Source organism: Lithobates pipiens, unplaced genomic scaffold (genome assembly GCF_037356315.1).
Source record: "Lithobates pipiens isolate NorthernLeopardFrog02 unplaced genomic scaffold, aLitPip1_a1.2 Scaffold_25, whole genome shotgun sequence".
In the NCBI taxonomy this organism is placed as follows: Eukaryota; Metazoa; Chordata; class Amphibia; order Anura; family Ranidae; genus Lithobates; species Lithobates pipiens.
The window spans coordinates 224,570,879-224,598,468 of NW_027507787.1; the positions used below are offsets into that span (position 1 = coordinate 224,570,879).

Genomic DNA, 27,590 nt, shown 5'->3' on the forward strand with positions numbered 1-27,590 from the left:
TGATTATCTGCACACATATGTCCGTGATCACCTGCACACATCTGTACATGTTCATTTGCGCAAAATATGTCTGTGATCACACAAATCAATTATTATACGCATAACAGAATTTTTTTTTACCAAAAACAAATACATTTTGGCTTACATTTATGACAAAATTCAATTTTATTGTATTTCTTTTAAAATAAAAAGAAGAATATATTGTTTTTTCCAAACTGTACGTTCTTTTTTCGCTTATATCGTAAAAAATAAAAAATGGAATCATGAATAAATACCATCAAAATAAAGCTATATTTGCGCAAACAAAATGATAAAAATTTAATTTGGGTACAGCGTAGCATGACCGCACAATTGTCATTGAAAGTGCAAGAGCGCTGAAAGCTGAAAATTGGCCTAGGAAGCAAGGGGGCGAAAGTGCCCTGTATTGTAGTGGTTAAATAAAAAAAACTGGAGGGGGCGGCCACATGCCCGTGCTGTTTGGGATCAAAGTGGAAGTAAGCCCTCCTATTGTTTTCAGCCAAGGAAGCTGCCATCTTGGCATCTATTTAATCTTTTACTGCCATGATGCTGCACATGTGATCGGTTATGACACCAGCCATTGGATGGTTTGACAGTTTGGTTGAGAGCTCAACCAATGTGACAGTTACATTCCCAGCACATGCCGGAAATGTAAGACTCCTTTCATATCACAGCACGGCTGTGTTAGGGGTAAAGTGGTGCTAGATTTAGCAGCGATTTTCGGCTGCCAGTGGGCCGCTTTTAACCCCCGCTAGCGGCCGAAGAAAGGGTTAAATGAGACCGAAAAGTGCTGCTTCTGAAGCAGCATTGCCTATTCATTTCAATGGGCGGGGCAGTGGATGAGAGGTGTATACACTGCTCCTAAACTGCTCCAAAGATACTGCTTGCAGGACTTTTGCCCTGTATACACGATCACACTTTTCGCCAACAAAACCGTGGATTTTTGTTCGAAGGTTGTTGGCTCAAACTTGTCTTGCATACACACGGTCACACAAATGCTGGCCAAACATTTCCGAATGTGAGTAGGTGGTGACGTACAAGACGTACGATGAGCAGAGAAAAAGGAAGTTCAATAGCCAGTGCGGCTCCTTCTGCTTGATTCTGAGCATGTGTAAACTTTTGTGCGACGGACTCTTGTACACACGATCGGAATTTCCGACAACAGAGTTTTGTTGGCGGAAAATTTGAGAACCTGCTAGCCAACATTTGTTGGTGGAAAGTCTGACAACAAATGTTCGATGGAGCATACACACGGTCGGACTTTGCAACAACAAACTCACATCCAACATTTCCCATTGAAAAATCCGACCATGTGTACGCTGCATTTTTCCAACATCCTGCAAGCGTACCTCCCCAGTGTGAAAGCACTTGGCTTTCACACTGGGGCTGCAGGGGAGGCATTTTTCAGGCGCTGTTTTCAGCCCTTTAGCGCATGAAAAACGCCTCCGGTGTGAAAGGGGTCTGATTGTTTTTTGAAGCTGTTAAATAGATGGGTTTACTTCCCCTTTAAGCCCTCTCAATCCATTCTAACAAATCAAGCTTTTTATAAAAAATGCCTAGGGTGCTATCCAAAATGTAATTGCTTTAAGACAATGTCCATATCTCAGAATGCTGTACACAAAGCATATGTCCGTATAGTAAAATCTAATTTTTGTATTTTTTTTCCTTATAAACTACAGGGATTACATTTAAAAATACTAACAAGTGCAGCAATTAAGAAACCCAAGGATTGTACCGAATTTGCATTTTCACGTTATAGATTATATGGGCTACCAGGACCCGCAGGACAACCAGGAGTGGCATTCGGTAAGTTTGTAGAATAAAGCAATATATCTTAGTCGAGATCTGTAGCTGCTGCCATGCTTATTCCATGAGGCCTGCAGGTAAGGGAGAGCAGTGTAAGGCCTCCCACAGCCCTCATTTAAAGCCCATTTGTAGGCTGGGCCTAGGGCTGGGGTACACCATCTTGGAGAAATCATACACATAGTGTAGAAAATTGTATAGTTTCTTGGATATTGTAATATAATTAACAGAAGTAAATGGAAATTGGTTGTTTCAGGCACTGGTGTCCAAGCAACACACTTTGGCCATAGCTCCCAACTTTTTGAGACAAGGGACACCTATTAGCAAAAGTATGTAGGCATAGGACACACCCCCTGCCACATCCCCTTAAAGGAGAACTATACAAAAAAAAAGATTAGTTTGTAGTGCACCCCCTCAGGAGCTGCAAGTAGAATGGGATCCCCCACCCTGTACAGCCAGGCACACCAATTTTTCACAGGCACTTTTTTGTTTTATTAAAGGTGTTGTAAAGGTTCATATTTCTTCACCTTAATGCACCCTAGGTATTAAGGTGAAAAAGCACCTGGCAGTGATCACCCCCCCCCCCATTTTACTTACCTGAGCCCCTTCATCTTCTTCAGCGGGGACACACCATCCTTCTCTCCACGGAGTCCCGGCTTTGATTGGATAGATTGATAACAGAGGAGCCATTGGCTCCAGCTGCTGCCAATCAAATTCAAAGACCTGGGGGGCGGGGCCGAGTCATACATTCGGCTTCTATGGACGCCGTATGAATGACTCGGGAGCACACCCAAAAGGTAACCCCCTTCGGAGAGCTCTTCTCCTAGGGGTTATCTAATGTGAGGAGGTGCCGCAAGAGCCGCTGGGGGGGCCCCGGAAGAGGAGGTTCGAGCTGCACAGTGGAGCTAAGTATGACATGTTTGTTATTTAAAAAAAACAAAAAACAAAGCTTTAGTATCACTTTAAAGGTAATGAACTAGGGTTGGGAAGTCATGGGATGACCAATTGACTTCAAACACATTTCAGGGACAACTATTCCTATATACAGCTCCTCTTCTTCCTCCAGCACACTCTAGCTTGCAGAACCCAGCTATGTCACCCTGTAGTAATTTTGTAGCAAACGCCCATTACAGACAGGGACTCACAACCCCTATACTTGAGAGCAACATCTTTACAGCACTTCCTCTCTGTGGTCACTGATCTCAGCACCACCTCTTCAGGCACTGCCAACCAACCTGGCTGCAGCTGCCCCTTTCACTAGCCCTCCAGGCTAACTTCTCCCCAGACTGACACTCATCAACCCACTTGGCTGACTTAGGAGATCTCCCGGATGTGCTGACCTGCTCCCGCTGTCCTTTACTTGCTCCCGTGCCTCCAGGAATGGTGTCCTGCATGTGTTGTGAGGGATCCTTCCAGCCCAATGTCCACTCCCCCTAGGGGGCACCGACAGCCCATTCAGCACTCCATCTCCATCTTCCACCCGACTGTCCCTACCGGCTTCACTTATACCTATGTATGAGGTGAGCTGCCCCTTTCCAACCCCTTTTTGCTGATGATTGGCCAGGGTCCTCATAAATATGCATGGCAGCCCCTCCTCACTCCCACTCTCCAGTTCTGGAAGTTTCTACCTACTGCCGGACCAGGGGGAAGTGCTAGAGAGGAAGTGCTAGAGAGAGTTGCAAGATCAACAATCAACCGGACAGTCCAGTTTCCCTGACCCAGATTCACAACCCCAGGCCTGGCTCTCAGCAAAGCCAATTTACCTAAACTATTCAAACTAGCACACTAGCTTGATCAGTGTTTCTCAACTCCAGTCCTCAGGGCGACCCAACAGGTCATGTTTTCAGGATTCCCCTCAGATGAAATGGCTGTGGTAATTACTAAGGCAGTGAAACTGATAAAATCACCTGTTCAAAATAATGAAAAGCCAGAAAACATGTTGGGGCGCCTTGAGGTCTGGAGTTGAGAAACACTGAGCTAGATTGTTCTACAAGTTAAAACCACTACTATTTCTTTGTACTGACTTTTGAAATTTACAAATGCAGCAATTTAGAAATTGGATGAAATGTTTAACACTGGGAAACATTCTTTGAAAGATAAATAGTGGATTTTTATATACAATTATTAAGATCAGACCAAAATGAGGGATAAAGGAGGAGGAAAGAGGGACAGAGGGACATTGTTACAAATCAGGGACAGTCCCTCAATTAGTAATGGGAAAGTGCTGCAGGTATAGTATACTCAGTAAAGCACAATATCCCAACAGCAGAGTACTGACAGTGGCACAATATCGCAACAGCAGAGTACTGATAGTGGCACAATATCGCAACAGCAGAGTACTGATAGTGGCACAATATCGCAACAGCAGAGTACTGACAGTGGCACAGTATCGCAACAGCAGAGTACCCAGCAATGGCTCAGTGTAGCAGCGGTATTTCATTGAGTAATGGCACAGGATTGCAATTAGGCCATGTTTCGGGCTTAGCTTGATTACTGCCTACTGCAAGCCAAGTCAAACACAGGATAACAGAGGCACGTGTGGGCACGAATCAGAAAAGCTGACAACCTCTGAGGAATTCTCCTTAGTTCTGCTGTACTTATTTATATGGGTGCCAAAAGTCAGTGCCAGAACATGCATGCTTATTGACAAGCACACACAGCCTTGATTCTATGCATTGGTCCAAGAGCTATACTGTGTGCATGTGCAGATCTTTGAGCACAGCCATCTACTCGATCTTCCTGATAAATAGGCTGGCAATGCACCAGACTGGACTAGATGTTGCACAGCAAAAATATGTTTAGGGAGGGGTGTATAGGGCTGCCAACATCCTAATAAACATAGAAAAATGTGCATAATGCCACGTACACACGACTGGACTTTCCGGCAGACTAGGCCCGACAGTCTTCCCGACGGACTTTCAGCTGAGTTCCGACGGACTTTCCGAACAACAGACTTGGCCACACACGAACAGACTAAGTCCGTTCGAAAGTCCATTGATTTTGAACGTGTTGACGTAAACGGGACTAAACAAGGAAGTTCAATAGCCAGTAGCCAATAGCTTCCCTTGCGTTGTATTTTGTCCGATGGACCAGCACACAGATGAACGGTTTTCCCGATTTTAGTCCATTGGAATTGAGTCCTTCGGATAAATTTGAAACATATTCTATTTCTAGGTCCGTCAGATTTTTTTTCCGAAAAACGATCAGACTAGCCCACACACGATCGGATTGTCTGATGGACTAATCCCTTTGGACCTAGTCTGCCGGAAAGTCCAGTCGTGTGTACTCAGCATTAAATGCACTAGATTAATCCCCTTGGACTTTAAAGGCAGAACATTGTAGTAAACACCCGGATGTGGAAAACATCCACCAGCTCAGCATGGGTGGAGCTTACCCGCTGGGTGGTGCATGTGATGACCCCTCAGGGAGCGCACAAGGGGACACCCGGTGGGAAACACAGACCCAACAGCCAATAGAAAAAACACCAAGGAACCATAACACACAACTAGTAGAGACTCATAGAACAATGACAAAACTAAGAAGCCTATATGGACTGACCACAGCATGACTGGAAGCGTATGGGGATACTTGGGTTTGATTTTATTATAGAATTCCAATGTCTATATTCACTTAGTAAATTCATGTGCATATATTGTTTTTATCATTGTAGGGTTATGATTGCCCACTCGTTTATGCTTTGTATTAATAAAATTGGTGTGACTGCCTTTTAAATATAGTTTACTGTTTGCTACAATGTTCTGCCTTTCAAGTCCAAGGGGATTTATCTAGTGAATTTTATGCAAATTTTTCTATAGATATTGCACACGCACCAATTTTGCATGCTTACACCACAACACACGGTAGTGTGTTATTGTGTGTTGTGGTGCACTGCAAAGAGCACTGGGTTACCATTAAGAATGAATGCCACTGCAATGTATATACGCATGTAACCATTTCTTATGTTATGGCTTATGGGCTCTTAAAGTGGATGTAAACACAATTCATAAAATTTGAGCTGGGCACATATATCTGCAATGTTTTCTGATCTCGCTTCAAAGCACTATGTCCCGTAGCTGTCTCCTGCTCCGTTCTTCTGTTATCAGCCTGATAACTTCTGATGTTTTCTGTCAACTGAGATAAAAGCAGCCGGGGTTTTGTGTTGGGGAGGATGCTATAAATAGATTAGCAGAGTGCTGAACCATTCAATAAACAGCTCTGAAACTACCTACAAAGAGAGGGGGTTGTGTGCCTTTTGTCCAATCAGCTGTCTTGGCCCAGGCCTCACTGCAGTGCCGACCAGGAAGAGAAAATCTCCTAATACGATCTGAACTTTCTAAAGACTATAGAAAGATGAAGACAGCAGATATATATGTAAAACTTATGTAGGGAGATTTGTTTCATCCCTGTGTATCACCTGAGGCTGTTCACTTCACTGAGTATATGTGAAGGTTTACATTAGATATGTGCAATTTGTTTGGTTCCAAATTAGTTTTTTTGACAAATTCGTTAATTAACCTAAATATCTGAAATAATGGAAACCCGTTTAACAAATTTTTCCAAATGCTCGTAAATTCAAATATTCAACTATTCCAAAAATTTATACATTCGTAAATTTGAAAATCCCAAAAAAACAGAAAATGTTAAAATTTGAATTAATAACTAACTAATAATAACTTAACTATTAACTTATAGGCATTTGAATTTCCTTTCAAATTTTGTGAAATACAAATTTATCCAAAGTTACGATTGATCTAAAATAATGCATGCTGTATCTAAACGAATGGAATGTAACAAATTAATAATAATAATAAATAAAAATAATAATAAAAATGTTATTGTTATTTATTATAAATTTGTTCTGTTCCATTTGTTTAAATGCGGCATTTGTTATTTCCGATAATTCGTAACTTTGGATAAATTTGTATTCGTTACGTTCACAGCCAAATTTGAAAGAAAATTCCAATACCTAAAATGTAATAGTTATTATTATTTAGTTATTCTTTAAAATTTTGTGATTTTCTTTCTTACTTTCGAATTTACGAATTTTAAAATGTAAGAATTTCGACCATAACGAATGACCTGAAAAACTAAAAGAATAATAAAAAAAAACAAATTAAACGAAAACGCACACATTTTTAGGCAGTGCACATGTCTAGTTTACATGCGCTTTGATTGAAATAGTAATGTCTGAAGGAAATCTACAGTAAGACCAGAAGGCAGTGTTAAATTAAAGTGATTGTAAAGGATCGTGTTTTTTTTTTCTTAATAACAAACATGTCATACCTCCACTGAGCAGCTCGTTTTGCATCCTCTTCTGGGGTCCCTCTGCAGCTCTCGTGGCTCCTCCCCGCATCACATAACCCCCTAGGACAGTGATGGCGGACCTTGGCACCCCAGATGTTTTGGAACTACATTTCCCATGATGCCCAACTGCTCTGCAGAGTGCATGAGCATCATGGGAAATGTAGTTCCAAAACATCTGGGGTGCCAAGGTTTGCCCTCACTGCCCCAGGAGAAGCTCTCTCCCAAGGGGGTTACTTTGCAGGTGCGTTCCCGAGTCCAGCATTTGCATCCACAGACGCGAATGCTGGACTCGGCCCCGCCCCCCGTGTCTTTGGATTTGATTGACAGCAGCGGGAGCCAATGGCTGCGCTGCTATCAATCTATCCAATCAAGAGTCAGGACCCTGTGGAGAGAGGGAAAGTGCGTCCTCGCTGAAGAGATGAAGGGGCTCAGGTAAGTAAAATGGTGGGGGCTGGGGGGCTGGTGATTGCTAGGTGTTTTTTCACCTTAATGCATAGGATGCATTAAGGTAAAAAAACACAAAGGCTTTCAACGCCTTTAATACAAAATGTTTCCAGGTGTCCCAGTTGAACACACTAGCCAGGGGGAAAAAAACCCTAAAGGAATAAAGGGAAAAAAGGTTACTATGTGCAACCAAATCAGTTCAGAGGATATGTAGTGTAGTCCTCCATAGCAACGAGCCAAACACCCCCCGGTTCGGTTCGCATCCAGAACATGCGAACAGGAAAAAAATTTTTTTTGAACACGCGAACATCTCTAAAGTCTATGGGACACGAACGTGAAAAATCAAAAGTGCTCATTTTAAAGGCTAATATGCAAGTAATAGTGATAAAAATGTTTGGGGACCTGGGTCCTGCCCCAGAGGACATGTATCAATGCAAAAAAAAGTTTTAAAAACGTCAATTTTTTCAAGAGCAGTGATTTTAATAATACTTAAAGTGAAACAATAAAAGTGAAATATTCCTTTACATTTTGTACCTGGGGGGTGTCTGTAGTATGCCTGTAAAGTGGAGCATGTTTCCCGTGTTTAGAAAAGTCCCTGCACAAAATGTAATTTCTAAAGGAATAAAAGTCATTTAAAAGTACTTGCGGCTATAATGAATTGTTGGGTCTTGGCAATACAGATGAAAGTCATTGAAAAAAACGCCATGGGGATTCCTCCCAGTCCATTACCAAGCCCTTTGGGTCTGGTATGAATATTAAAGGGAACCCCGGACCAAAATGAAAAAAAAATGTGCGTGGCGGTCCCCCCAAATTCCATTACTTGGCCCTTCAGGTCTGGTATGGATATTCAGTGGAACCCCTCACCAAATAAAAAAAAAAAAAAGGCGTAGGGGTCCCTCTCAAAATCCATACCAGACCCATCAGATCTAGTATGGATTTTAAGGGGAACCCCATGCCAAAATTAAAAAAATGGTGCGGGGTTCCCCCAAAAATCCATACCAGACCCTTATCCAAGCATGCAAAAAAAAATAGGGGGGGCGAGAGAGCGTCCCCCCTCCTGAACCGTACCAGGCCACATGCCCTCAACATTGGGAGGTTGCTTTGAGGTAGTCCCCCCAAAAGCACCTTGTCCCCGTGTTGATGGGGAGAAGGGCCTCATCCCCATAACTCTTGCCTGGTGGTTGTGGGGGGTCTGCGGGCGGGGGGCTTATTGGAATCTGGAAGCCCCCTTTAACAAAGGGGACTCCCAGATCCTGGCCCCCCCCATGTGAAATGGTACATTGTACTCCTACCATTTCACCCAAAAAAGTGACAAAAAAGGTAAAAAAAAAAACACACACACAGCTTGGCACAAGTCCTTTAATAAAAACAAAGCAAAAAAAAAATTCCAGTGATGTAATCCTTCTACGATCCATGAACGACACAGCCTCCTCCATAGGAGCCGCCCGGTAGAATGACGCACGACTCAGATGACAGTTCTTAAATAACCGAGGGCGGGCCTGCCCATGATGTGTGGACAGGTGACTCCGCCCCCTCTGACGCAAGGGGAAATGCCAGGGTTACCCAGTGACATGTACGGGTGACCCCGCCCCCTCTGACTCAACGGGGGTTTGTCGTGACATGTACGGGTGACTCTGCCCCCTCTGACTCAACGGGGGTTTGTGGTGACATGTACGGGTGACTCCGCCCCCTCTGACGCAACGGGGGTTTGTCATGACATGTATGGGTGACCCCGCCCCCTCTGACGCAAAGGGGGTTTCTCATGACACGTCAGAGACTTTTAAAGGGTGTTTTGCGGCTTTCGAATTTGCCCAAATTGCCCAACCCCCCAAATTGTTCGCTATTCGGCGAACAGCCAATGTTCGAGTTGAACAGACAGCCCATCCCCAGTCCTCCACCTCCACCATGTAGTTCCCCAATAATACACATATAGCTGCATACAATCTTCTCATCAACCTGTTTTTATTTATTTTTTTCAGCTTCAGTGCCTGGACTAGGTAGTAGAGGAAAATTCATACCCACGTCGGGGATAGTAGAAGAGAAAGAAAAGGAGAAGGTTCGGACATATTTTCCTGAGACCTGGCTATGGGAACTGATAGCAGTAGGGTGAGTCCCAGCTCGTACATCCAGTATAAAATAAGAGGAGATCATTTAAAGTGGAAATGCAGCCAACACATGTTTTGTCCAATGAAAAAGAAGGGTTAGATCGTCTGGCGAGTGCTTTCTGTGTCCTTATTTATTACGGTTTTCACAAGATTTTTTCTCAATCTCAGACCACTTCCATATTTCGGGGCACCCTTGCCTGTTTGGAGACCAGGAAATTATAGAAGATAGGCAAAGAAGATAGGTAAAACATTGGCACAAGCCATTCCATTTACCATGGGTTTTATAATGGCTGGATGGGTGGCAAGCTTAAACTCACATGAGATAATCGTCCCGAGCAGATCTCGTGTGTGTATAAAGAATTTTGTAAGTTGGAAAGACATAAAATTCACCAGAAGAACAAATATTTCAGTACTGCGCAGTTGAGAAAAAAAATATTTACAGCTAAACTCCAAATATGATCTTTATTACATAGTAACAGTATATTGGTCCAGCTGGGAACCAATGTAGGTAGGTATATATTGCACTCCGGATGGAACGCTGGGGAAGATGACATCACTGTAGTAGTTGGTGATCGCCGTTCTCTTCCTGGTCCTCTGCCGGGCAGCTGCCCCACCGCACACTGATCACAGGAGGTTGCTTGCTTGGCACTGTCACTGTTCTGTCAAATAACTAGACATGTGCGGTTTGTTTTGTTTATGAATTTTACATTTTTTAATTATAATAGTACCGAATTTAAATGAATCCAAAATAACGGGGGGAAAAAAAAAGTTCTGACAAAATTTGAATCGTTTTCGAATTTCCAAAGAAAATAAAATAGAATAAATTTGAATTTGAGTACATAAGAAAATAATAGAATAGCAAAGAATAGAATAGAATAGACTATGAAAGAATATAAAATAAAATAAAAATAAAAAAACAATAGAATAGAAAGAATGTAACCATTTCCCCAAATTCATACAGAATCAATTCGCATTTGAATAGAATAGAAAATAATGATTAGAATAAAAATAGAAAATAGAATACATAAGAAAATAATAGAATAGTAAAGAATAGAATAGAATAGACTAGAATAGAATAGACTATGATAGAACCTAAAAAAACAAAAAAAACAAAACAAACAAACAATAGCATAGAAAGAATATAACCATTTCCCCAAATTCAAATAGAATCAATTTGCATTTGAATAGAATATAAAATAATAGATTAGAATACAATAGAAAATGGTTCTAATCTTTCTATTATATTCAGTTTTTTTATACTATTCTGTCATTTTCTATTCTATTCTAATCTATTTTTTTCTATTCTATTCAAATTCGACAGTTTGTGAGTATAGCCTCAGGTATTAAGGAATAATATATAATATAAAAGTACCATCATCCAGATTAGTGTGCGAAAAATTAAAATTGATTATATTATTATATTCTAATTTTGAGTATGATACATTTGAATAGAAAAAAATGGAATAGAATAGAAAAGAAAATAATAGAAAAAAGAACAGATTTTTCTATACTATTCTGTTATTTTCTATTCTATGCTAATCTATTCTTTTCTATTCTATTCAAATTCGACAGTTTGTGAGTATAGCCTCAGGTATTAAGGAATAACATATAATATAAAAGTACCATCATCCAGATTAGTGTGCGAAAAATTCAAATTGATTCTATTATTATATTCGAATTTTGAGTATGATAAATTTGAATAAAAAAGAAAATAATAGAAAAAAGAACAGAATAGAAAATAATAAACAAATATAAAAGAATACATAATACATCATAGATTAGAACAAGAAGATAGTTATATTCTAGTCTGTTGTTTTTTCTATACTACCATGATATTTTCTATTCTATGCTACTCTATTCTTTTCTATTCTATTCAAATTCTAATTGATTCTATTTGAATTTTGGAAAATGGTTATATTATTTCTATTCTATTCTATTTTTTTTATTCTATTCTTTTCTATTCGAATTTCAGAAGATGGTTATAGTTGATATATATTTATATAGTTCCCCTTTACACCAGAGGCCACAGTGTTTCCCCTTACATGGAGTCCTCTCCATACATCAGAGTTCTCTAATTTATATATATTTAATTTTTTTTTTATACTATTCCATTCCTTTCTATTCTATTCCATTCTATTCTCTTCTTTTATTTTCTATCCTATTTTTCTGTTTTACTCTATTATATTCTATTCTTTTATTTTATGTTATATTATTTTCTATTCTATTCAATTTTTTTCTATTCTACTCCTTTATTTTCTATTCTATTTCTTCTCTTTGGAAATTCGAACTCAAAAATGATTCAAACTGAAAAACTATTTGAACTTGAAAATTGATTTGAAAGATTTTTCGAATCGATCCAGATTCGAATTTGAAAATTTGAATCGATTTGAATACGAATAAACAAAACAAATTCCGAAAAACAAATTAACCACTTCAGGACCGCCGTATTGCCAATGTACGTCAGCACAATGGCACAGGCAGGCACAATCACGTAGATGTACGTGATTGCCTTCCAGCGGGTGGGGGGTCCGATCGGACCCCCTCCCGTTGGATACGACGGTCCGGTTCCCTCCAGGAGCGCTCCGTGATGAGGGGATGGCCGTTCGTTTTCGGCCACCCCCTCTGGATCGCTCCTGGCCAATGAGAAGCTTCCTCCCACTGTGTATTGTTTACACAGGAAGGAGGAAGTGATGTCATTCTCCTCGGGGCGGTCTTTTTGACCGGACTTCGAGGAGAAGACTAAAAGTAAGTGTGCACCAACACTACACTGACATGTAGGTACACACAGGCACACAAACCCCCCCCGATCCCCCCCGCCCCCCCCCCCCCCAGTCACAGTGTCACTGATTGCATTGATCATTTCTTTACTGATCAATGCATTCAGTGTCAGTTGTGACAGTAAAAACTGTCAGGACAGTTAGTGTTAGGTCCAGGGTAGCCCCCTATCACCCCCCAATAAAGATTTAACCCCCTGATTGCCCCTAGAGTTAACCCTTTCACCCCCTTTTGCCAGTGTCACTAAGCGATCATTTTTCTGATCGCTGCATGTGTCGCTAGGTAGCTAGTTATTTTTTTAGGTTCACCGCCAGGTTTTTATATCGCTAGGTACCCCGATATACTACCCAATAATGTTTTTAACCCCCTGATTGCCGCTAGTTAACCCTTTCACCCCTTTTTTGCCAGTGTCACTAAGCGATCATTTTTCTGATCGCTGCTTGTGTCGCTAGGTAGCTAGTTATTTTTTTAGGTTCACCGCCAGGTTTTTATAGCGCTAGGTACCCCGATATACTACCCAATAATGGTTTTAACCCCCTGATTGCCGCTAGTTAACCCTTTCACCCCCTTTTGCCATTGTCACTAAGCGATCATTTTTCTGATCGCTGCTTGTGTCGCTAGGTAGCTAGTTATTTTTTTAGGTTCACCGCCAGGTTTTTATAGCGCTAGGTACCCCGATATACTACCCAATAATGGTTTTAACCCCCTGATTGCCGCTAGTTAACCCTTTCACCCCCTTTTGCCAGTGTCACTAAGCGATCATTTTTCTGATCGCTGCATCAGTGTCGCTAGTGTCGCTAGGTAGCTAGTTATTTTTTTAGGTTCACCAACAGGTTTTTATAGCGCTAGGTACCCCGATATACTACCCAATAATGGTTTTAACCCCCTGATTGCTGCTAGTTAACCCTTTCACCCCCTTTCACCAGCGATCACAGTATAAGTGTCACTGGTGACGCTGGTTAGCCAGTTAGTTATTTAGGTTCCCCGTCAGGTTTTTATATAGCGCCAGGGACCCCCATATACTACCTAATAAAAATTTGAACCCCCTGATTGCCCCTAGTTAACCCTTTCACCACTGATCACCGTATAAGTGTTACGGGTGACTCTGGATAGTTTGTTTTTTAAAGCATCAGGGCACCCACCATTTATTACCCAATAAAGGTTTAACCCCCTGATCACCCGGCGGGTGATATCAATTAGGTTTTAGGGTCAGGGTCTGCGTCGCCCCAGGCAGCGCTAGGTTAGTGCCAGTACCGCTAACACCCACACGCAAAGCATACACCTCCCGTAGTGCTATAGAATCTGAACAGATCAATATCTGATCTGATCAGATCTATACTAGCGTCCCCAGCAGTTTAGGGTTCCAAAAAAATGCATTGTTAGCGGGATCAGCCCAGATACCTGCTAGCACCTGCGTTTTGCCCCTCTGCCCAGCCCACCCAAGTGCAGTATCGATCGATCACTGTCACTTACAAAACACTAAACACATAACTGCAGCGATCGCAGAGTCAGGCCTGATCCCTGCCATCGCTAACAGGTTTTTTGGTAGCATTTTATATTTAAATCCGGAAGGCAGTGCTTGGTTTTCGGGGTCCCGTACGTGGCTAGGCTCCCAAAAAGTCCCCCACATGTGGTATCCCCGTACTCGGGAGAAGCAGCAGAATTTATTTTGGGGTGTAATTTGACTTCTGCCCATAGCATGTGTGAGCAATATATCATTTAGTGACAACTTTGTGCAAAAAAAAAAAAGTTTGTAATCTTCCCGCAACTTTTGGCAAAATATAAAATATTCCATGGACTCAACATGCCTCTCAATAAATAGCTTGGGGTGTCTACTTTCCAAAATGGGGTCATTTGGGGGGGTTTTGTGCTATTTTGGCATTTTATGGCCTTCGAAACTATGGCCTTCGAAACTGTGATAGGTAGTGAGGAGTTAAATCAAAAATTTGCACCCTTAGAAATCCTGAAGGTGGTGATTGGTTTTCGGGGTGCCGTGCGCGACTAGACTCCCAAAAAGTCCCACACATGTGGTATCCCCGTACTCAGGAGAAGCAGCAGAATGTATTTTGGGGTGTCATTTCACATATGCCCATAGCATGTGTGAGCAATATATCATTTAGTGACAACTTTGTGCAAAAAAAAAAAAGTTTGTAATATTCCCGCAACTTGTGGCAAAATATAAAATATTCCATGGACTCAACATGCCTCTCAGTAAATAGCTTGGGGTGTCTACTTTCCAAAATGGGGTCATTTTGGGGGGTTTTGTGCTATTTTGGCATTTTATGGCCTTCGAAACTGTGATAGGTAGTGAGGAGTTAAATCAAAAATTTGCACCCTTAGAAATCCTGAAGGTGGTGATTGGTTTTCAGGGTGCCGTGCGCGACTAGACTCCCAAAAAGTCCCACACATGTGGTATCCCCATACTCGGGAGAAGTAGCGGAATATATTTTGGGGTGCAATTCCACATATAACTATGGCATGTGTGAGCAATATATCATTTAGTGACAATTTATTTATTTTTTTGTCATTATTCAATCCCTTAGGACAAAAAAAATAAATATTCAATGGGCTCAACATACCCATCAGCAATTTTCTTGGGGGGTCTACTTTCCAAAATGGGGTCATTTGGGGGGGATTTGTACTGCCCTGCCATTTTAGCACCTCAAGAAATGAGATCGGCAGTCATAAATTAAAAGCTGTGTAAATTCCAGAAAATGTACTCTAGTTTGTAGACGCTATAACTTTTGCGCAAACCAAAAAATATACGCTTATTGACATTTTTTTTACTAAAGACATGTGGCTGAATAAATTTTGCCCTCAATGTATGACTAAAATTTAGTTTATTCGATTTTTCTTATAACAAAAAGAAGAAAATATCTTTTTTTTTCAAAATTTTCGCTCTTTTTCCATTTATATCGCAAAAAAAAAAAATCGCAGAGGCAATCAAATACCATCAAAAGAAAGCTCTATTTGTGGGAAGAAAAGGACGCAAATTTCGTTTGGGTGCAATATTGCATGACCGCGCAATTACCAGTTAAAGCAGCGCAGTGCGAAATTGGAAAAAGACCTCTGGTCCTTAAGGTGTTTATTGGTCCGGGGCTGAAGTGGTTAAACGGATTGAACAAATTAAAGAATGGCACGGCTGGGCACAAGCACGTACCTGTACGTGCTTTTTAAGTGCTTAGCCATGGGTGCTCCCGACCCGGTCCTGAGCTCCGTGAGCGTAGACGCGGGACCAGCGGACCTAATCGCTACTGGTGTCCCGCGATCGGTTCACAGAGCTGAAGAACGAGGAGCGGTCTGTGTAAACAAACCTCTCCCCGTGCTTCCCTGTGTGGCTGTCACCGATTGTCTCTTCCCTTTTATAGGGAAGGACGATCAGTGACATCACATGCCAGGCCACACCCCTACAATAAAAAAACACATAACGTCATACATAACACCTACACTGCCCCCTAGTGGTTAACTCCTTCACTGCCAGTGTCATTTACACAGGAACCAATGTTCCTGTGTAAAAATGTGTACAAAATGTCCGATGTGTCTGCCATAATGTCGCAGTCACAATAAAAATCACTGATCGCTGCCATTACTAGTAAAAAAAAAAAATATTAATAAAAATGCTATAAAACTATCCCCTATTTTGTAAACGCTATAACTTTTGCTCAAACCAATCAATAATCGCTTATTGCGATTTTTTTTTTACCAAAATAAGTAGAAGAATACGTATCGGCCTAAACTGAGGGAAAAAATGTTTTTTTATATATTTTTGGGGGATATTTATTATAGCAAAAAGTAAAAAATATTGTAGCTGTTCTGTAAATGACAGTGGTGCAGAGCGGCCCCCTGTGGTCAGTTTGCAGCGGTGCACCCGGACAATAGTGGTGATGACTGTATTAATCCCGACTACTTTAGTGGTTGTCAGATTCCACAGTGATCCTTCAGGTATGAGATATTCATATGAAGATATACAGTACTTGGAGGTCACCTCTTTGCAGCAGCTTCTGTATGATTCTGTAGCTATTTCACGTTGGCCCCACATGGCCACCGATCGCTCAGTTCTTAGTCTGATCAGAGCGCTCTGCTCATTCGGCACTCACTGGAATGTTGGGCAGAAGAGGGGACGGGAGCAGCTGGCTTTGGCTCTTATTTGTGTGCTGAGAGCCAGAGCCAGTTGCCAGTCGGGTGGCTGGGTGGATCCCGACAATAAATTCCTTCCAGAGCCTGGAGCATAGGGTTACCACCTGTTCAGGATTTACCCGGACAGTTTGGGTTTGGAATCATATGTCCGGGTTTCAGACTGTCTGAGACCCGGACACTTTATTTAGAATGGACTATGGCTTCCCAGCAGGGTTGCTGGCTGCCGTTGTCTAAGCTTAGAGTGTCTGTTACACTCTATCACACTGCCCAAAGCCAGCACTAACAATCCCCCTCCCCCAAACACACAGACAAGAGAGGAGATAGGGCTCGATCTGCTCCTCTTCCTTCCACCCCTACCCCTCTGTGTCTGCCCACATTACAACCCCCGGCACTGTGCCTCATAAAAGGAACATTGGGTGGTGGAAATTTGAAGTCGAGCAACCTCAGATACATCTGGATGGGATTTGCCAAGAAGTGAGTGAGCTCACCATCCATCCCTGTCTGTGACTGAAGTCTCCCCCTTTCTCTCTCACGCATCTGAGTAAGTACACTAAAGTAAATCAGGGTTCTCAGAGCACCCCTTACATCAGAGTTCCCCTTTACACCAGAGGCCACAGTGTTTCCCCTTTACATCAGAGTCCTCTTCGTACATCAGAGTTCTCAGTGTTCCCCCCATAAATCAGGGTTCCCAGAGCATTGCTTATGTTAGAGGCCAAGAGCTCTCCCTTACAGAGTCTGCAGAGTCCCCCCTTACATTGAAAGGGAACTCTGCAATTTCAGATGTTAAAGGGGAACTCTGTGGATCCAGATATAAAGGAGGACTCTTGTTCCTATGATTAGAAATGTTATTTAATAGCAATATATATATATATATAGATAGATATAGTTTATACTATAAAAAAAATGTTGTGCGCCGCTTAAGTGTTTGGGTTTGACTTGAAGAACAGGTGGCAACTAGGGTTGTACCGATACTAATATTGGTATCGGTATTGGTGCCGATATCGAGTATTTGCACAAGTATCGGTATTCATGCAAATGCACAGATACCTGAAACCGATACTCTCAGGCTCGATTCTTTGAGCTCTCAGTGGGTCTCCCCTGTTGAAAGCTAAAGTGTTAAAGAAGTCCGGTAATTGGAGCTGTGAAAAAAAAAAAAATCTGCCAGAAATGTTTATTAACAACATTGCTCAGCCACTGAAACACTAACATAAAAAGAAACATTGTTTCTTTTTGTATCTTTCTGTTTCTTCATCTGCAGATCAAAGAGAAGAACAAATGTCCCTCTGTGTAAATTGACCCTTATTAACCCTTAATTTACTCTAATCAGCCTTAATTATTTCCCTACTCTCCTCCATTTAATTATTATTTTCCTGTCTATTTTATAAACAATTAAAACCTTTTTTTTTTTTTGTTAGTGAATATTCTTGCACATATATATTAACATATATTTACAAATTTTACATTGAAAAAAGCACAAAATTAAAAACAAAAATCTATTTATTTCATTTGTAAATAACTTTTCAATGCTTTGTACCATTGCTGACAGCTGAAGGCAAAACAAGACAGTTGCGGTAGGTATCGGTAATTGGTATTGGCGAGTACTAAAAAAAAAATGTATCGGTATTCGTACTCATTGTAAAAAAAAAAACCGCTATCGGTGCATCCCTAGTGACAACCCTACTGGAGCAGCTCTGTGACATCAGCCTGCTATAAGTTGACCTTGGGTCACGGGCGAGCATAAGTAAGTGCACCCTGTGCAAAAAAGAAAAAGATAAAAGCTTTGGCCTACTTCTCTTTTCAACTCTACAACACAAATGTAATATATTGAAACTTACCAGTCCTTGAATTTGGTGGTTCCATTTGTTTTCTTCTTTCTGGCTAAAAACATTTTCTTCAAGTCCACAAAGTACCTATTGACCTTGACAGAATTCCAGTGTCATTGTAACTTCCTGCTCACCGATCGTTTATCTCAAAGTTACAAGCCTTCCCAGTTCACTTCTGTGAACTGCAGAACACCTCTCCCTATGTAATAGAGATGATGAGAGCAGGACGGTCATGTTCTCCAGATCAGGAGAGGAGCATAGGGTGACAAAATTGTTCCTCTATGTGGAGAATCAGCTGAAAATAAAGGGTAAAAAGCTTGAAAAAAAAAACCCCCAAACAAACAAATGCAGCCACCACAAGGACTGATAATCGGCAATTTATTACATTTTTGGTTTTGGGTTTATCTCTATATTGGTGCTCATTTTAACCCATTAAGTAATTATTATTTATTTTTTACAATAGGCTACAAAAGTATTCACACCCCGTGATATTTTTTCACATTTTGTCATGTTCCAACCAAAAAGATAAATGTATTTTATTGGGATTTTATGTGATAGACCAACACAAAGGGGGTTATTTACAAAAGGCAAATCCACTTTGCACTGCAATTGCACTTGAAAGTGCACTTGGAAGTGCAGTCACTCTAAATCTAAGGGGTATATCTGAAATGAGGGGAAGCTCTGCTGATTTTATCATCCAATCATGTGAAAGCTAAAATGTTGTTTTTTATTTTCCTCGCATGTCCCCCTCGGATCTACAGCGACTGCACTTCCAAGTGCACTTGCAGTGCAAAGTGGATTTTCCTTTAGTAAATAACCCCCACAGTGGCACATAGTTGTGAAGTGGAAGGAAAATAATAAATGGTTTTGAACATTTTTTACAATTAAATATGTGAAAAGTGTGGTGTGCATTTGTATAGCGCCCCCCGGAGTCACTACTTTGTAGAACCGCCTTTCACTGCAATTACAGCTTTTGGGGATGTCTCTACCAGCTTTGCACATCTAGAAAGGGACATTTTTGTCCATTCTTCTTTGCAAAATATCTCAAGCTTTGTCAGATTGGATGGAGAGCGTCTGTGAACAGCAATTTTCATGTCTTGCCACCGATTCTCAATTGGATTTAGGTCTGGACTGTGACTGGACCATTCTTTTTTTTTTTTTTTTATTCTTACCACCTCAGCGAATCACCAATAGAGACTTAAATCAACTTTACGTTCATCACTGTCTCTTGTTATTAATCTTCACATCATTGTGGCAATATCTTTTATTTGCATTTATTTTTTTCCCTTCATTAAAAAGTTTTAATTCAAATTTATTTTGTTTATTAATTGAGAATATTTTATGCCCCGCCCCTTATAATTATTTTCCCCCTCACCCTTCCCCCCCTCCCACTCCCCTAATGTGTCAGTAACTTTCCTCTTCCATATTTCTTCTATAACAAGGTCTTTATGGTCTTAATTGTGCTTTGTAACTCCATTCTCTTTTAAATTCTGTCCAGCCTCTCCATTTTTTAATAAATGCTGCCCTTTCACCTACATCTCCAATCCTTAAACTTTCCTTATTAAATATTTCCTCCACGGCATCTACCCACTCCCATGTCGTTGGGCAATCTACGTCCTGCAATTTCTTGGGAATCAGTTTTTTCGCCGCATTTAGGAGATGGGGGATGATTGTATCTTGATATTGTTTAACCCCTCCCTCTGTACCATGAAAAAGTACCATCCAGGGATCCACCTTCATCGTTGTTTTAGTTATTTCTTCTACCATTTGCAAGATCTTCCCCCAGTATATTTAAATTTTGGGACATTCCCACCACAAGTGTGTCATTGTTCCTAGTGTTTTGCAACCCCGCCAACACTCAGCCGAGCTTCCCTCTTGATATTTAACAGTTTTATCCGGGGTATTATACCATTGAGATAAAAGTTTGTAATTCATCTCAGCGGTTTTATTATCTATTGCCGAACTGTGTGTTAGTTTCAAAATTTTATTTATAGTTCCTTTATCTTTTTGTGCTCCTAATTCTTTTTCCCATTTTTTTTATATATGGCGGCCCCTCCAGCCGACTAATCGATAACAATAACCCGTACATCTTTGAAATTGTACCTTTAGCCTTATCAGAGGTACAGAGCTGCTCCACCCCAGTCAGCTCGTCTTCGGATCTGACTGGCTGAGGCAGCCCCTCCATAAAGTGAGCCAGCTGGAGATAATGCCATCTATCAATCCACGTCAATCCCTTGTGCACTAAATCTTCTAGTGATATAAGTTTCCCTTTATTCATAATATCTTTTATTTGTAATTTTTCCTTTTTTATCCAATTCCCCCCAATTTCCCTTTTACCAGGGGGGAAAAACTCATTATCTTTCAACTCTATCAAAGGTGAATTATAGTGTCCGTTTAATCTTTTATACACCTCATCCCATGTTTTAAGTGCAATCCGTGTCAACACTTTCGTGTCCGGGTCTAATACCCTAAATTTTGGGGGGTTCCAAACTATCTTACTAAGTTGTGCTTTACTATATGTGCATTCTAAACTTACCCACCTTTTCTCGTCTTTTTTCTCCCTCACCCATTCGGCAATTCTAGACAATACTACCGCCTTATAATAATATTACAAATCTGGAACAGCCAGTCCTCCTTGGCTTTTCTCTTGTTTTAAAACCGTGTGGGAGATCCTTGGTTTTTTGTTGTTCCATATATATTTACTCATTAGAGATTTTATTTTACGAAAGTAACTAGGGGGTATTGCAATCGGGATCATCTGAAATTTATATAACATTTTGGGTAGAATAAACATTTTAAACACGTTTATCCGGCCCAGCCAGGATAGAGGTCTATTGACTACCCTCCTAATTTCCGTTCTAATTTCGTTTAATAATGGGATGTAGTTTAGCAGGTAGATCTTACCTAAGGTGCGGGCCAGTTTTATTCCTAAGTATCCTAATTTTTTCACCCACTTAAATTTACAATACTCTTGGATTAATTGTGATTCTTGTTTACTAACGTTTGTATTGAGAATTTTAGATTTCGTTTGGTTGATTTTAAAATTTGACAATTTCCCATAGTGGTCAAGGGCCTCAATTATCTTAGGTATTGAGCTTGTAGGTTTACTAATATAAAACAATAAGTCATCCGCATATGCTGCCAGTTTATGCTCCTCCTGCCCCGCCATAATTCCTGTTATCTCTGGATTGTTTCTGACTGTCGAGAGTAGGGGCTCTAGCGCGAGTACAAAGAGAAGGGGTGAAAGTGGGCACCCCTGTCTAGTCCCATTTTCCATCTCAAAGGGAGGGGAGGGAACCCCGTTTATATTTATGGTTGCTTTTGGGTGATGATACAATGATTTAATCCATTTGGCCATCCTTGGCCCAATACCCATATTTTCAAGTGTCAGGAACATAAATCTCCAATCGATCCTGTCGAAGGCCTTTTGTGCATCTGTCGACAGTAATAAGGCCGGGGGTTCCATCTCCTCCCTCTGAGATAGCACCAATAGGGTTCTAACCCCGTTGTCCTTACCCTCCCTTCCAGGGACAAACCCTACTTGGTCGGGATGTACCAGTGAGTTCATTACTGTCTTCATTCTGGTTGCCAGTACCTTGGCAAATAGTTTAGTATCTGCGTTCAACAGTGATATTGGTCTATAACTAGAGCACCTGGTCTCATCTTTTCCTTCCTTCTGGATGACAGTAATTGAGGCTATCAATGCCTCCTTACTCAGTTCGTACTCTGTCCCGATTCCATTCATATATTTACATAGTCTCGGTATCAGAATATCTTTGAACCTTTTATAGTACCCAATTGTCAATCCGTCAGGTCCAGGGCTTTTCCCCTGAGCTGAATCCATTAACGCCTTATTTATTTCTGTTTCTGTTATGGGGCAATCTAAGTTGTCTTTATCTATCTCATCAATCTTAGGGAGTCTAGCTTTCTTAAGATATGCTTCTGTTTCTTTTATTTTCCCGTCTATCTTCTTCTCCTTGTTTTTCACTGCGTATAATCTCTCGTAGTATGCTTTGAATGATTCTGCTATTTCTTTTGTGGTATACACCATATCCCCACATTCCGTTTGAATTTTCTCTATATAATTAGTAGCTTTTTTCTTTTGAAGCACTTTGGCTAGGTATTTGGTGGGTTTATTCCAATCTTGATATCGGACTCTCTCTAGTTGATTAAAAACTTTTTTTGTTTCTTGTTCCATTAACCTCCGTAGTTCCTCCCTTTTAGATAATAATATTTGGTATACTTTTTTTTCCACAATACCTTGTTTATGCTGTTGTTCTATATTCAAGATTTCTTCCCTTAGTTTATTACTCTTTGCGGCACGTTCTTTTTTTTTTCCACAACCCCAAGGCCATCAAAATCCCGCGGATATACGCTTTATGGGCGTCCCATAGGACATGTCCAGATATCCCCTCAGTCTCATTCGTTGAGAAGTATTTTTCTAATTCTCCCCTTATTACTTCACCTCCCTCTTTATCTAGAATTAAATCTTCGTTTAGCTGCCACCTATTAACTTGATTGTTATAGCCAGGGATCTGCATTTTCATTTTTACAGGAGCGTGGTCTGACTGTGTTGTTATTTCAATACTCGTTTCTAGCACAGTCTCTAATATTCTATGTTCCACAAAGATATAATCTATCCTAGAATAGGTCCCGTGCACAGGGGAGTAAAACATATAGTCCTGTTGTTTTGGATGTTGTACCCTCCATACATCAACTAATTAACTATTACTCAGATTTTGATTTTTTTTTTTTTAATTGTGCGTTACTCCTTCCCTGTGCACGGGACGTGCTATCTAGTCGAGGATCCAGACAAAAATTCAGGTCTCCCATCATTACCACATATCCACTTTTAAATTCCTGAACCTTGGCCAGTATTCCCTGTAGAAATTTTATAGGATTATTATTCGGGGAATAAATGTTAATCAAAGTGTATCTTATATTTCCTAATTTCCCCTTTAGGAACAGATATCTACCCTCTGGGTCCGTTTCTCTTCCCTCTAGAGCGAAACAAGTATTTTTTCCAAATCCTATTGCTACCCCTCTCCCCCTGTTTGTAATTGTGTCGCCGTAGTACCAACTCGGGTAATCTTTAGAGTAAAGCCTGATCTTTGATGTATATGAAATATGGGTCTCTTGTAAGAAAATTACTTCTGCCTTACATTGTTTTAATTCTTCCAAAATTTTATACCTTTTTTTTGCTGTATTGAGGCCCTTGACGTTATAGGACAGAAAATTAATCTCCATTGTTTTATTATCCATATTTTCTATTTAGACCTTGTTTTTTATTCTTTTTCCTGAGGATTTTACTACTGACATTACCCCCCCTCACCCACAAACCCTCTCCACCCCCCCATCGCCCCAACCCACCAACCCCCTCCCCCCTCCCCTTTTTGGCCATGATTCGGCCCTCGACTCGTTAATGGACCTGAGATCTCTGTCCATTTCCAAATCTTTGATGTTCCGAGGTGGGGTTCTCCTGTTCTGCCTCCCTACCCCTTCTCCTTAGATGTAACCTTCAAAAAGGAGGGGGGGTAATGGGCCCACCTACCCTCCAGCCACGATTACCTACAATCTCCTCACCGCCCCTCCCCGCCCCTCCCCTCACCAATTCCCATCCCCCCTGTCCTATAACCAAAAAACCGAGCTCTCATAATATTTCCCCGTGCACATCTATCCAGCCTGGAAGAGTTGGAGCTTGAATTCCCAATTTGTCGCAAAAATTTCCTAACTCTTCTGGGAAACTCAGCCTAACCGATCTTCCATCTTTATATGCTAACAAACATGCCGGGAACCCCCAACTGTATCTTATATTCTTGGCTCTCAGCTGTTCCAGTAAGGGTTTTAAGAGGCGTTTCCGGGCCAAAGTTTCGGGTGCTAGGTCTGGGAAGATTTGTATCTCAGTTCCAGCATATTTTAATGGGGCTATTCCCCTAAGTTTTCTCCAGATCTCCATTTTGTCTTCATAATGTTCGAATCTGACTGTAATGTCACGTGATCTTCCAGTTTCCTCCAACTTTTTCTTCCCGACCCGGTGCACCCTTTCAATCCTGGGAAATTCCTCCTCTCCTCTCTGCAGTATTGGACTGAATATGTCTTCTATAATTTCCTTTAGCTCCTCTTTCTTATTTTCTGGAACCGCTCGTATTCTCAGATTTTGTCTTCTATTTCTATTTTCTTGATCTTCAAGTCCATAAAGAATGTTTCTCTGATTTCGATATACTACTTTAGTTTGTTCCTGTACTTTAATTAAGTCTTGAGCTTGTATATTAATTCTTTCTTTTTTTTTTTTTAATTCTAACTTTTTTCCCTGTCCCCCTATCCATTCCCAGGTTGGGGGGTGGTTTTTCCTTCTCGCCACCCCTCGGACTGGCTCCTTGAGTCATGTATTGTTTTATAGTAGTTTCAGTAGATGTATTTTTTGGGGTCTTAGGGCCGCCTCCCTTGGTGCTTTGTTTTGAGGATCTACTCATACTGCTTTTCTTTTTCTCACGTACTCGTTTCCCCCGTTTGTTCGTTTCAACACTTCCCTGCTCCCCTGCAGGGAGTTTTTTCAGATATTCCGTTTTCACTTTTCAAAATGGCAAACAACGATACTCCTCAGTCAGCAGTCTTTTTTCCCTGATTCTGATTTTCTTGTTTTAACTAGCCGCCAGTATTTGGAGAGTGCTATATTTTTAACCACCTTGCCACCTTAACTATTCCCGCCAGTATTCCTGTTTATTGCTCTCAGGCCAACATTCCAGGTGCATAATATCCCAAGTTGTTCCTTCACGGCCATAATCATATCTATCTGGGGGTATAAATTGCCATTTAACCTTTAGCCATCTATAACCAGCCGCTATAATGATCTACTTGTTAGCGGCTAAGTTTTTCCAGACTAAGCTCTCATGCATAATATTTCCTAGCTATTACTACGATGTTAGTAAACAGTCAGATGGGAATATAGTTCATCTCTCCAATGAATAGGGAAAATAGTAAACAAAAGAAAAAACAGAAAAGGAAGAGAAAAAGATCCAGTACAACGGTCAAACTTCTCAGTTCTAGACGTTGTATCCTCTGCGTGGCGTACTACTGTCCAACCTGGTGATCTTTTGTAAACTTCCAATGGATGGCTAGAGGATTTACAGAGTAAAAAAATAAACACAGGAAAATACAGAGCAGCGGCTGAACTTATTAGTCCCATGCGTTATTCCTCTGCATTTCCTGACATCTTCCCACCCGGTAACCTTATATGAGCATCTACAGGGTAATCGTCTGCTTATGTTCAGCTCGATAGTTTTCCGATTATTTTATCCATTATAAAATTTCCTGCTTATTGCTGTTCGGTTAACATTTGTTTCAATATAGATCATATATAGATAGATGAAAAAATAAAAAATACCGGGCGACTGTCCAACTTATCTGATCCAAGTATTGTTCCTCAGTACTTCCTGATGCTGTCCACTTAAGTAATGCTTATGACCATCCATATTGACCATCTGCTTAAGGACAAATAGGAAGTTTTACAAACAATTTATATCATAGATGCGTTTCCAAATTCCAGCTGCTAAATTAACCGTCACTTACCGTATATACTCGAGTATAAGCCGAGATTTTCAGCCTCTTTTTTGAGGCTGAAAGTGCCCCCCTCGGCTTATACTCGAGTCATCGCTGTCTGCCTGCTCGATCAGCGTGTCGAGCAGACAGACAGCGGCCATTCTATAATTCAAAAGCCGCGCCTCCGGCTCCGCCTTCGCCTGTGATAGGCGGAACACTGAATTTCCCAGCAGCCTGTGTTCCGCCTATCACGGACATCGTCTCATCCTCGTACTACGGACGAGGATGAGACGATGTCCGTGATAGGCGGAACACAGGCTGCTGGGAAATTCAGTGTTCCGCCTATCACAGGCGAAGGCGGAGGCGCGGCTTTTGAATTTTACAATGGCCGCCGAGGCGCCGACGAAGAGCGGCGATCCTGGCACGGGACAGAGGCAAGGCAAGGCAAGGCACGGCACGGCACGGGACGGAGGCAAGGCACGACACGGGACGGAGGCAAGGCACGGCACGGGACGGAGGCAAGGAGGCAAGGCACGGGACGGAGGCTCGGGACACAGGTAGGCTGGACACACACACACACACACACACACACACACACACACACACACACACACACACACACATGGACACACACACACAGGGATGGATGGATGGAGACACACACACACAGGGATGGATGGATGGATGGAGACACACACACACAGGGATGGATGGATGGATGGAGACACACACACACAGGGATGGATGGATGGATGGACACACACACACACAGGGATGGATGGATGGATGGACACACACACACACAGGGATGGATGGATGGATGGACACACACACACACAGGGATGGATGGACGGACACACAGGGATGGACGGACACACAGGGATGGACGGACACACAGGGATGGACGGACACACACACAGGGATGGACAGGCATGTCTCACCCTCGGCTTATACACGAGTCAATAAGTTTGCCAGTTTTTTTGGGGGTAAATTGGGGGCCTCGGCTTATATTCGGGTCGGCCTATACTCGAGTATATACGGTAATTAGATAAGTTCTTATATCACCAGCTGAAAAAAATAGAAGACTACAGCTAGATTGTGTACTCCAGATGTTGTTTCCCAGTATATTCTTATCCTCTATTTATGAACAGCCGAGGGATTTACCAGACAGTTATATTTTTCATATAGCTCCCCTTCTGCTGTTATCATATTGTTAACCGTCAATTATATATAATTCGTGCAGACGGACAACTGAAAGAAAAAAAAAACAAAAAGAAACAAAAAAACTAAAAAAAACAAAAAAAGGGAAGGGGATGTCATCAGCAATATCAATCAGCATTGCAGCATTATATTCAGCTGAGGATTTTCAGATAGGATCTGATGTTTCCTGCCTTTTACTGCTATTTTAACATTTACACTCTGACATAAATTTCCTGTGTAAACGGAATGTACAGCGCAGGTCTACAGCCATCAGACTTATCTGTTCTCAGGTGTTGCTCCTCTCATTTTCAGGTGCTGCTCTCCTTTCCTCTCCCTCTTCGCAGCTCAGTCCTTAATCTCCACGCATCCCTGCATTCCTCCAGGGGGGCCGTGGGGGAGAGGGGGGGGGGGCGGGGATGGGGATCCATCGCGAGCAGTGCTT

At 41.4% G+C, this 27,590-nt stretch overlaps 1 protein-coding gene across 1 annotated transcript in view; it reads left to right on the forward strand.

Moving 5' to 3' along the window:
• LOC143930922 (alpha-2-macroglobulin-like) overlaps positions 1-27,590 on the forward strand; it is a 173,915-nt gene that overhangs the window by 83,138 nt on the left and 63,187 nt on the right. Inside the window, exons 17-18 of the mRNA XM_077455614.1 lie at positions 1,698-1,824; positions 9,549-9,675. Coding sequence (XP_077311740.1) covers positions 1,698-1,824; positions 9,549-9,675 — 254 coding nt within the window. The remainder of the gene's footprint in view (positions 1-1,697; positions 1,825-9,548; positions 9,676-27,590) is intronic.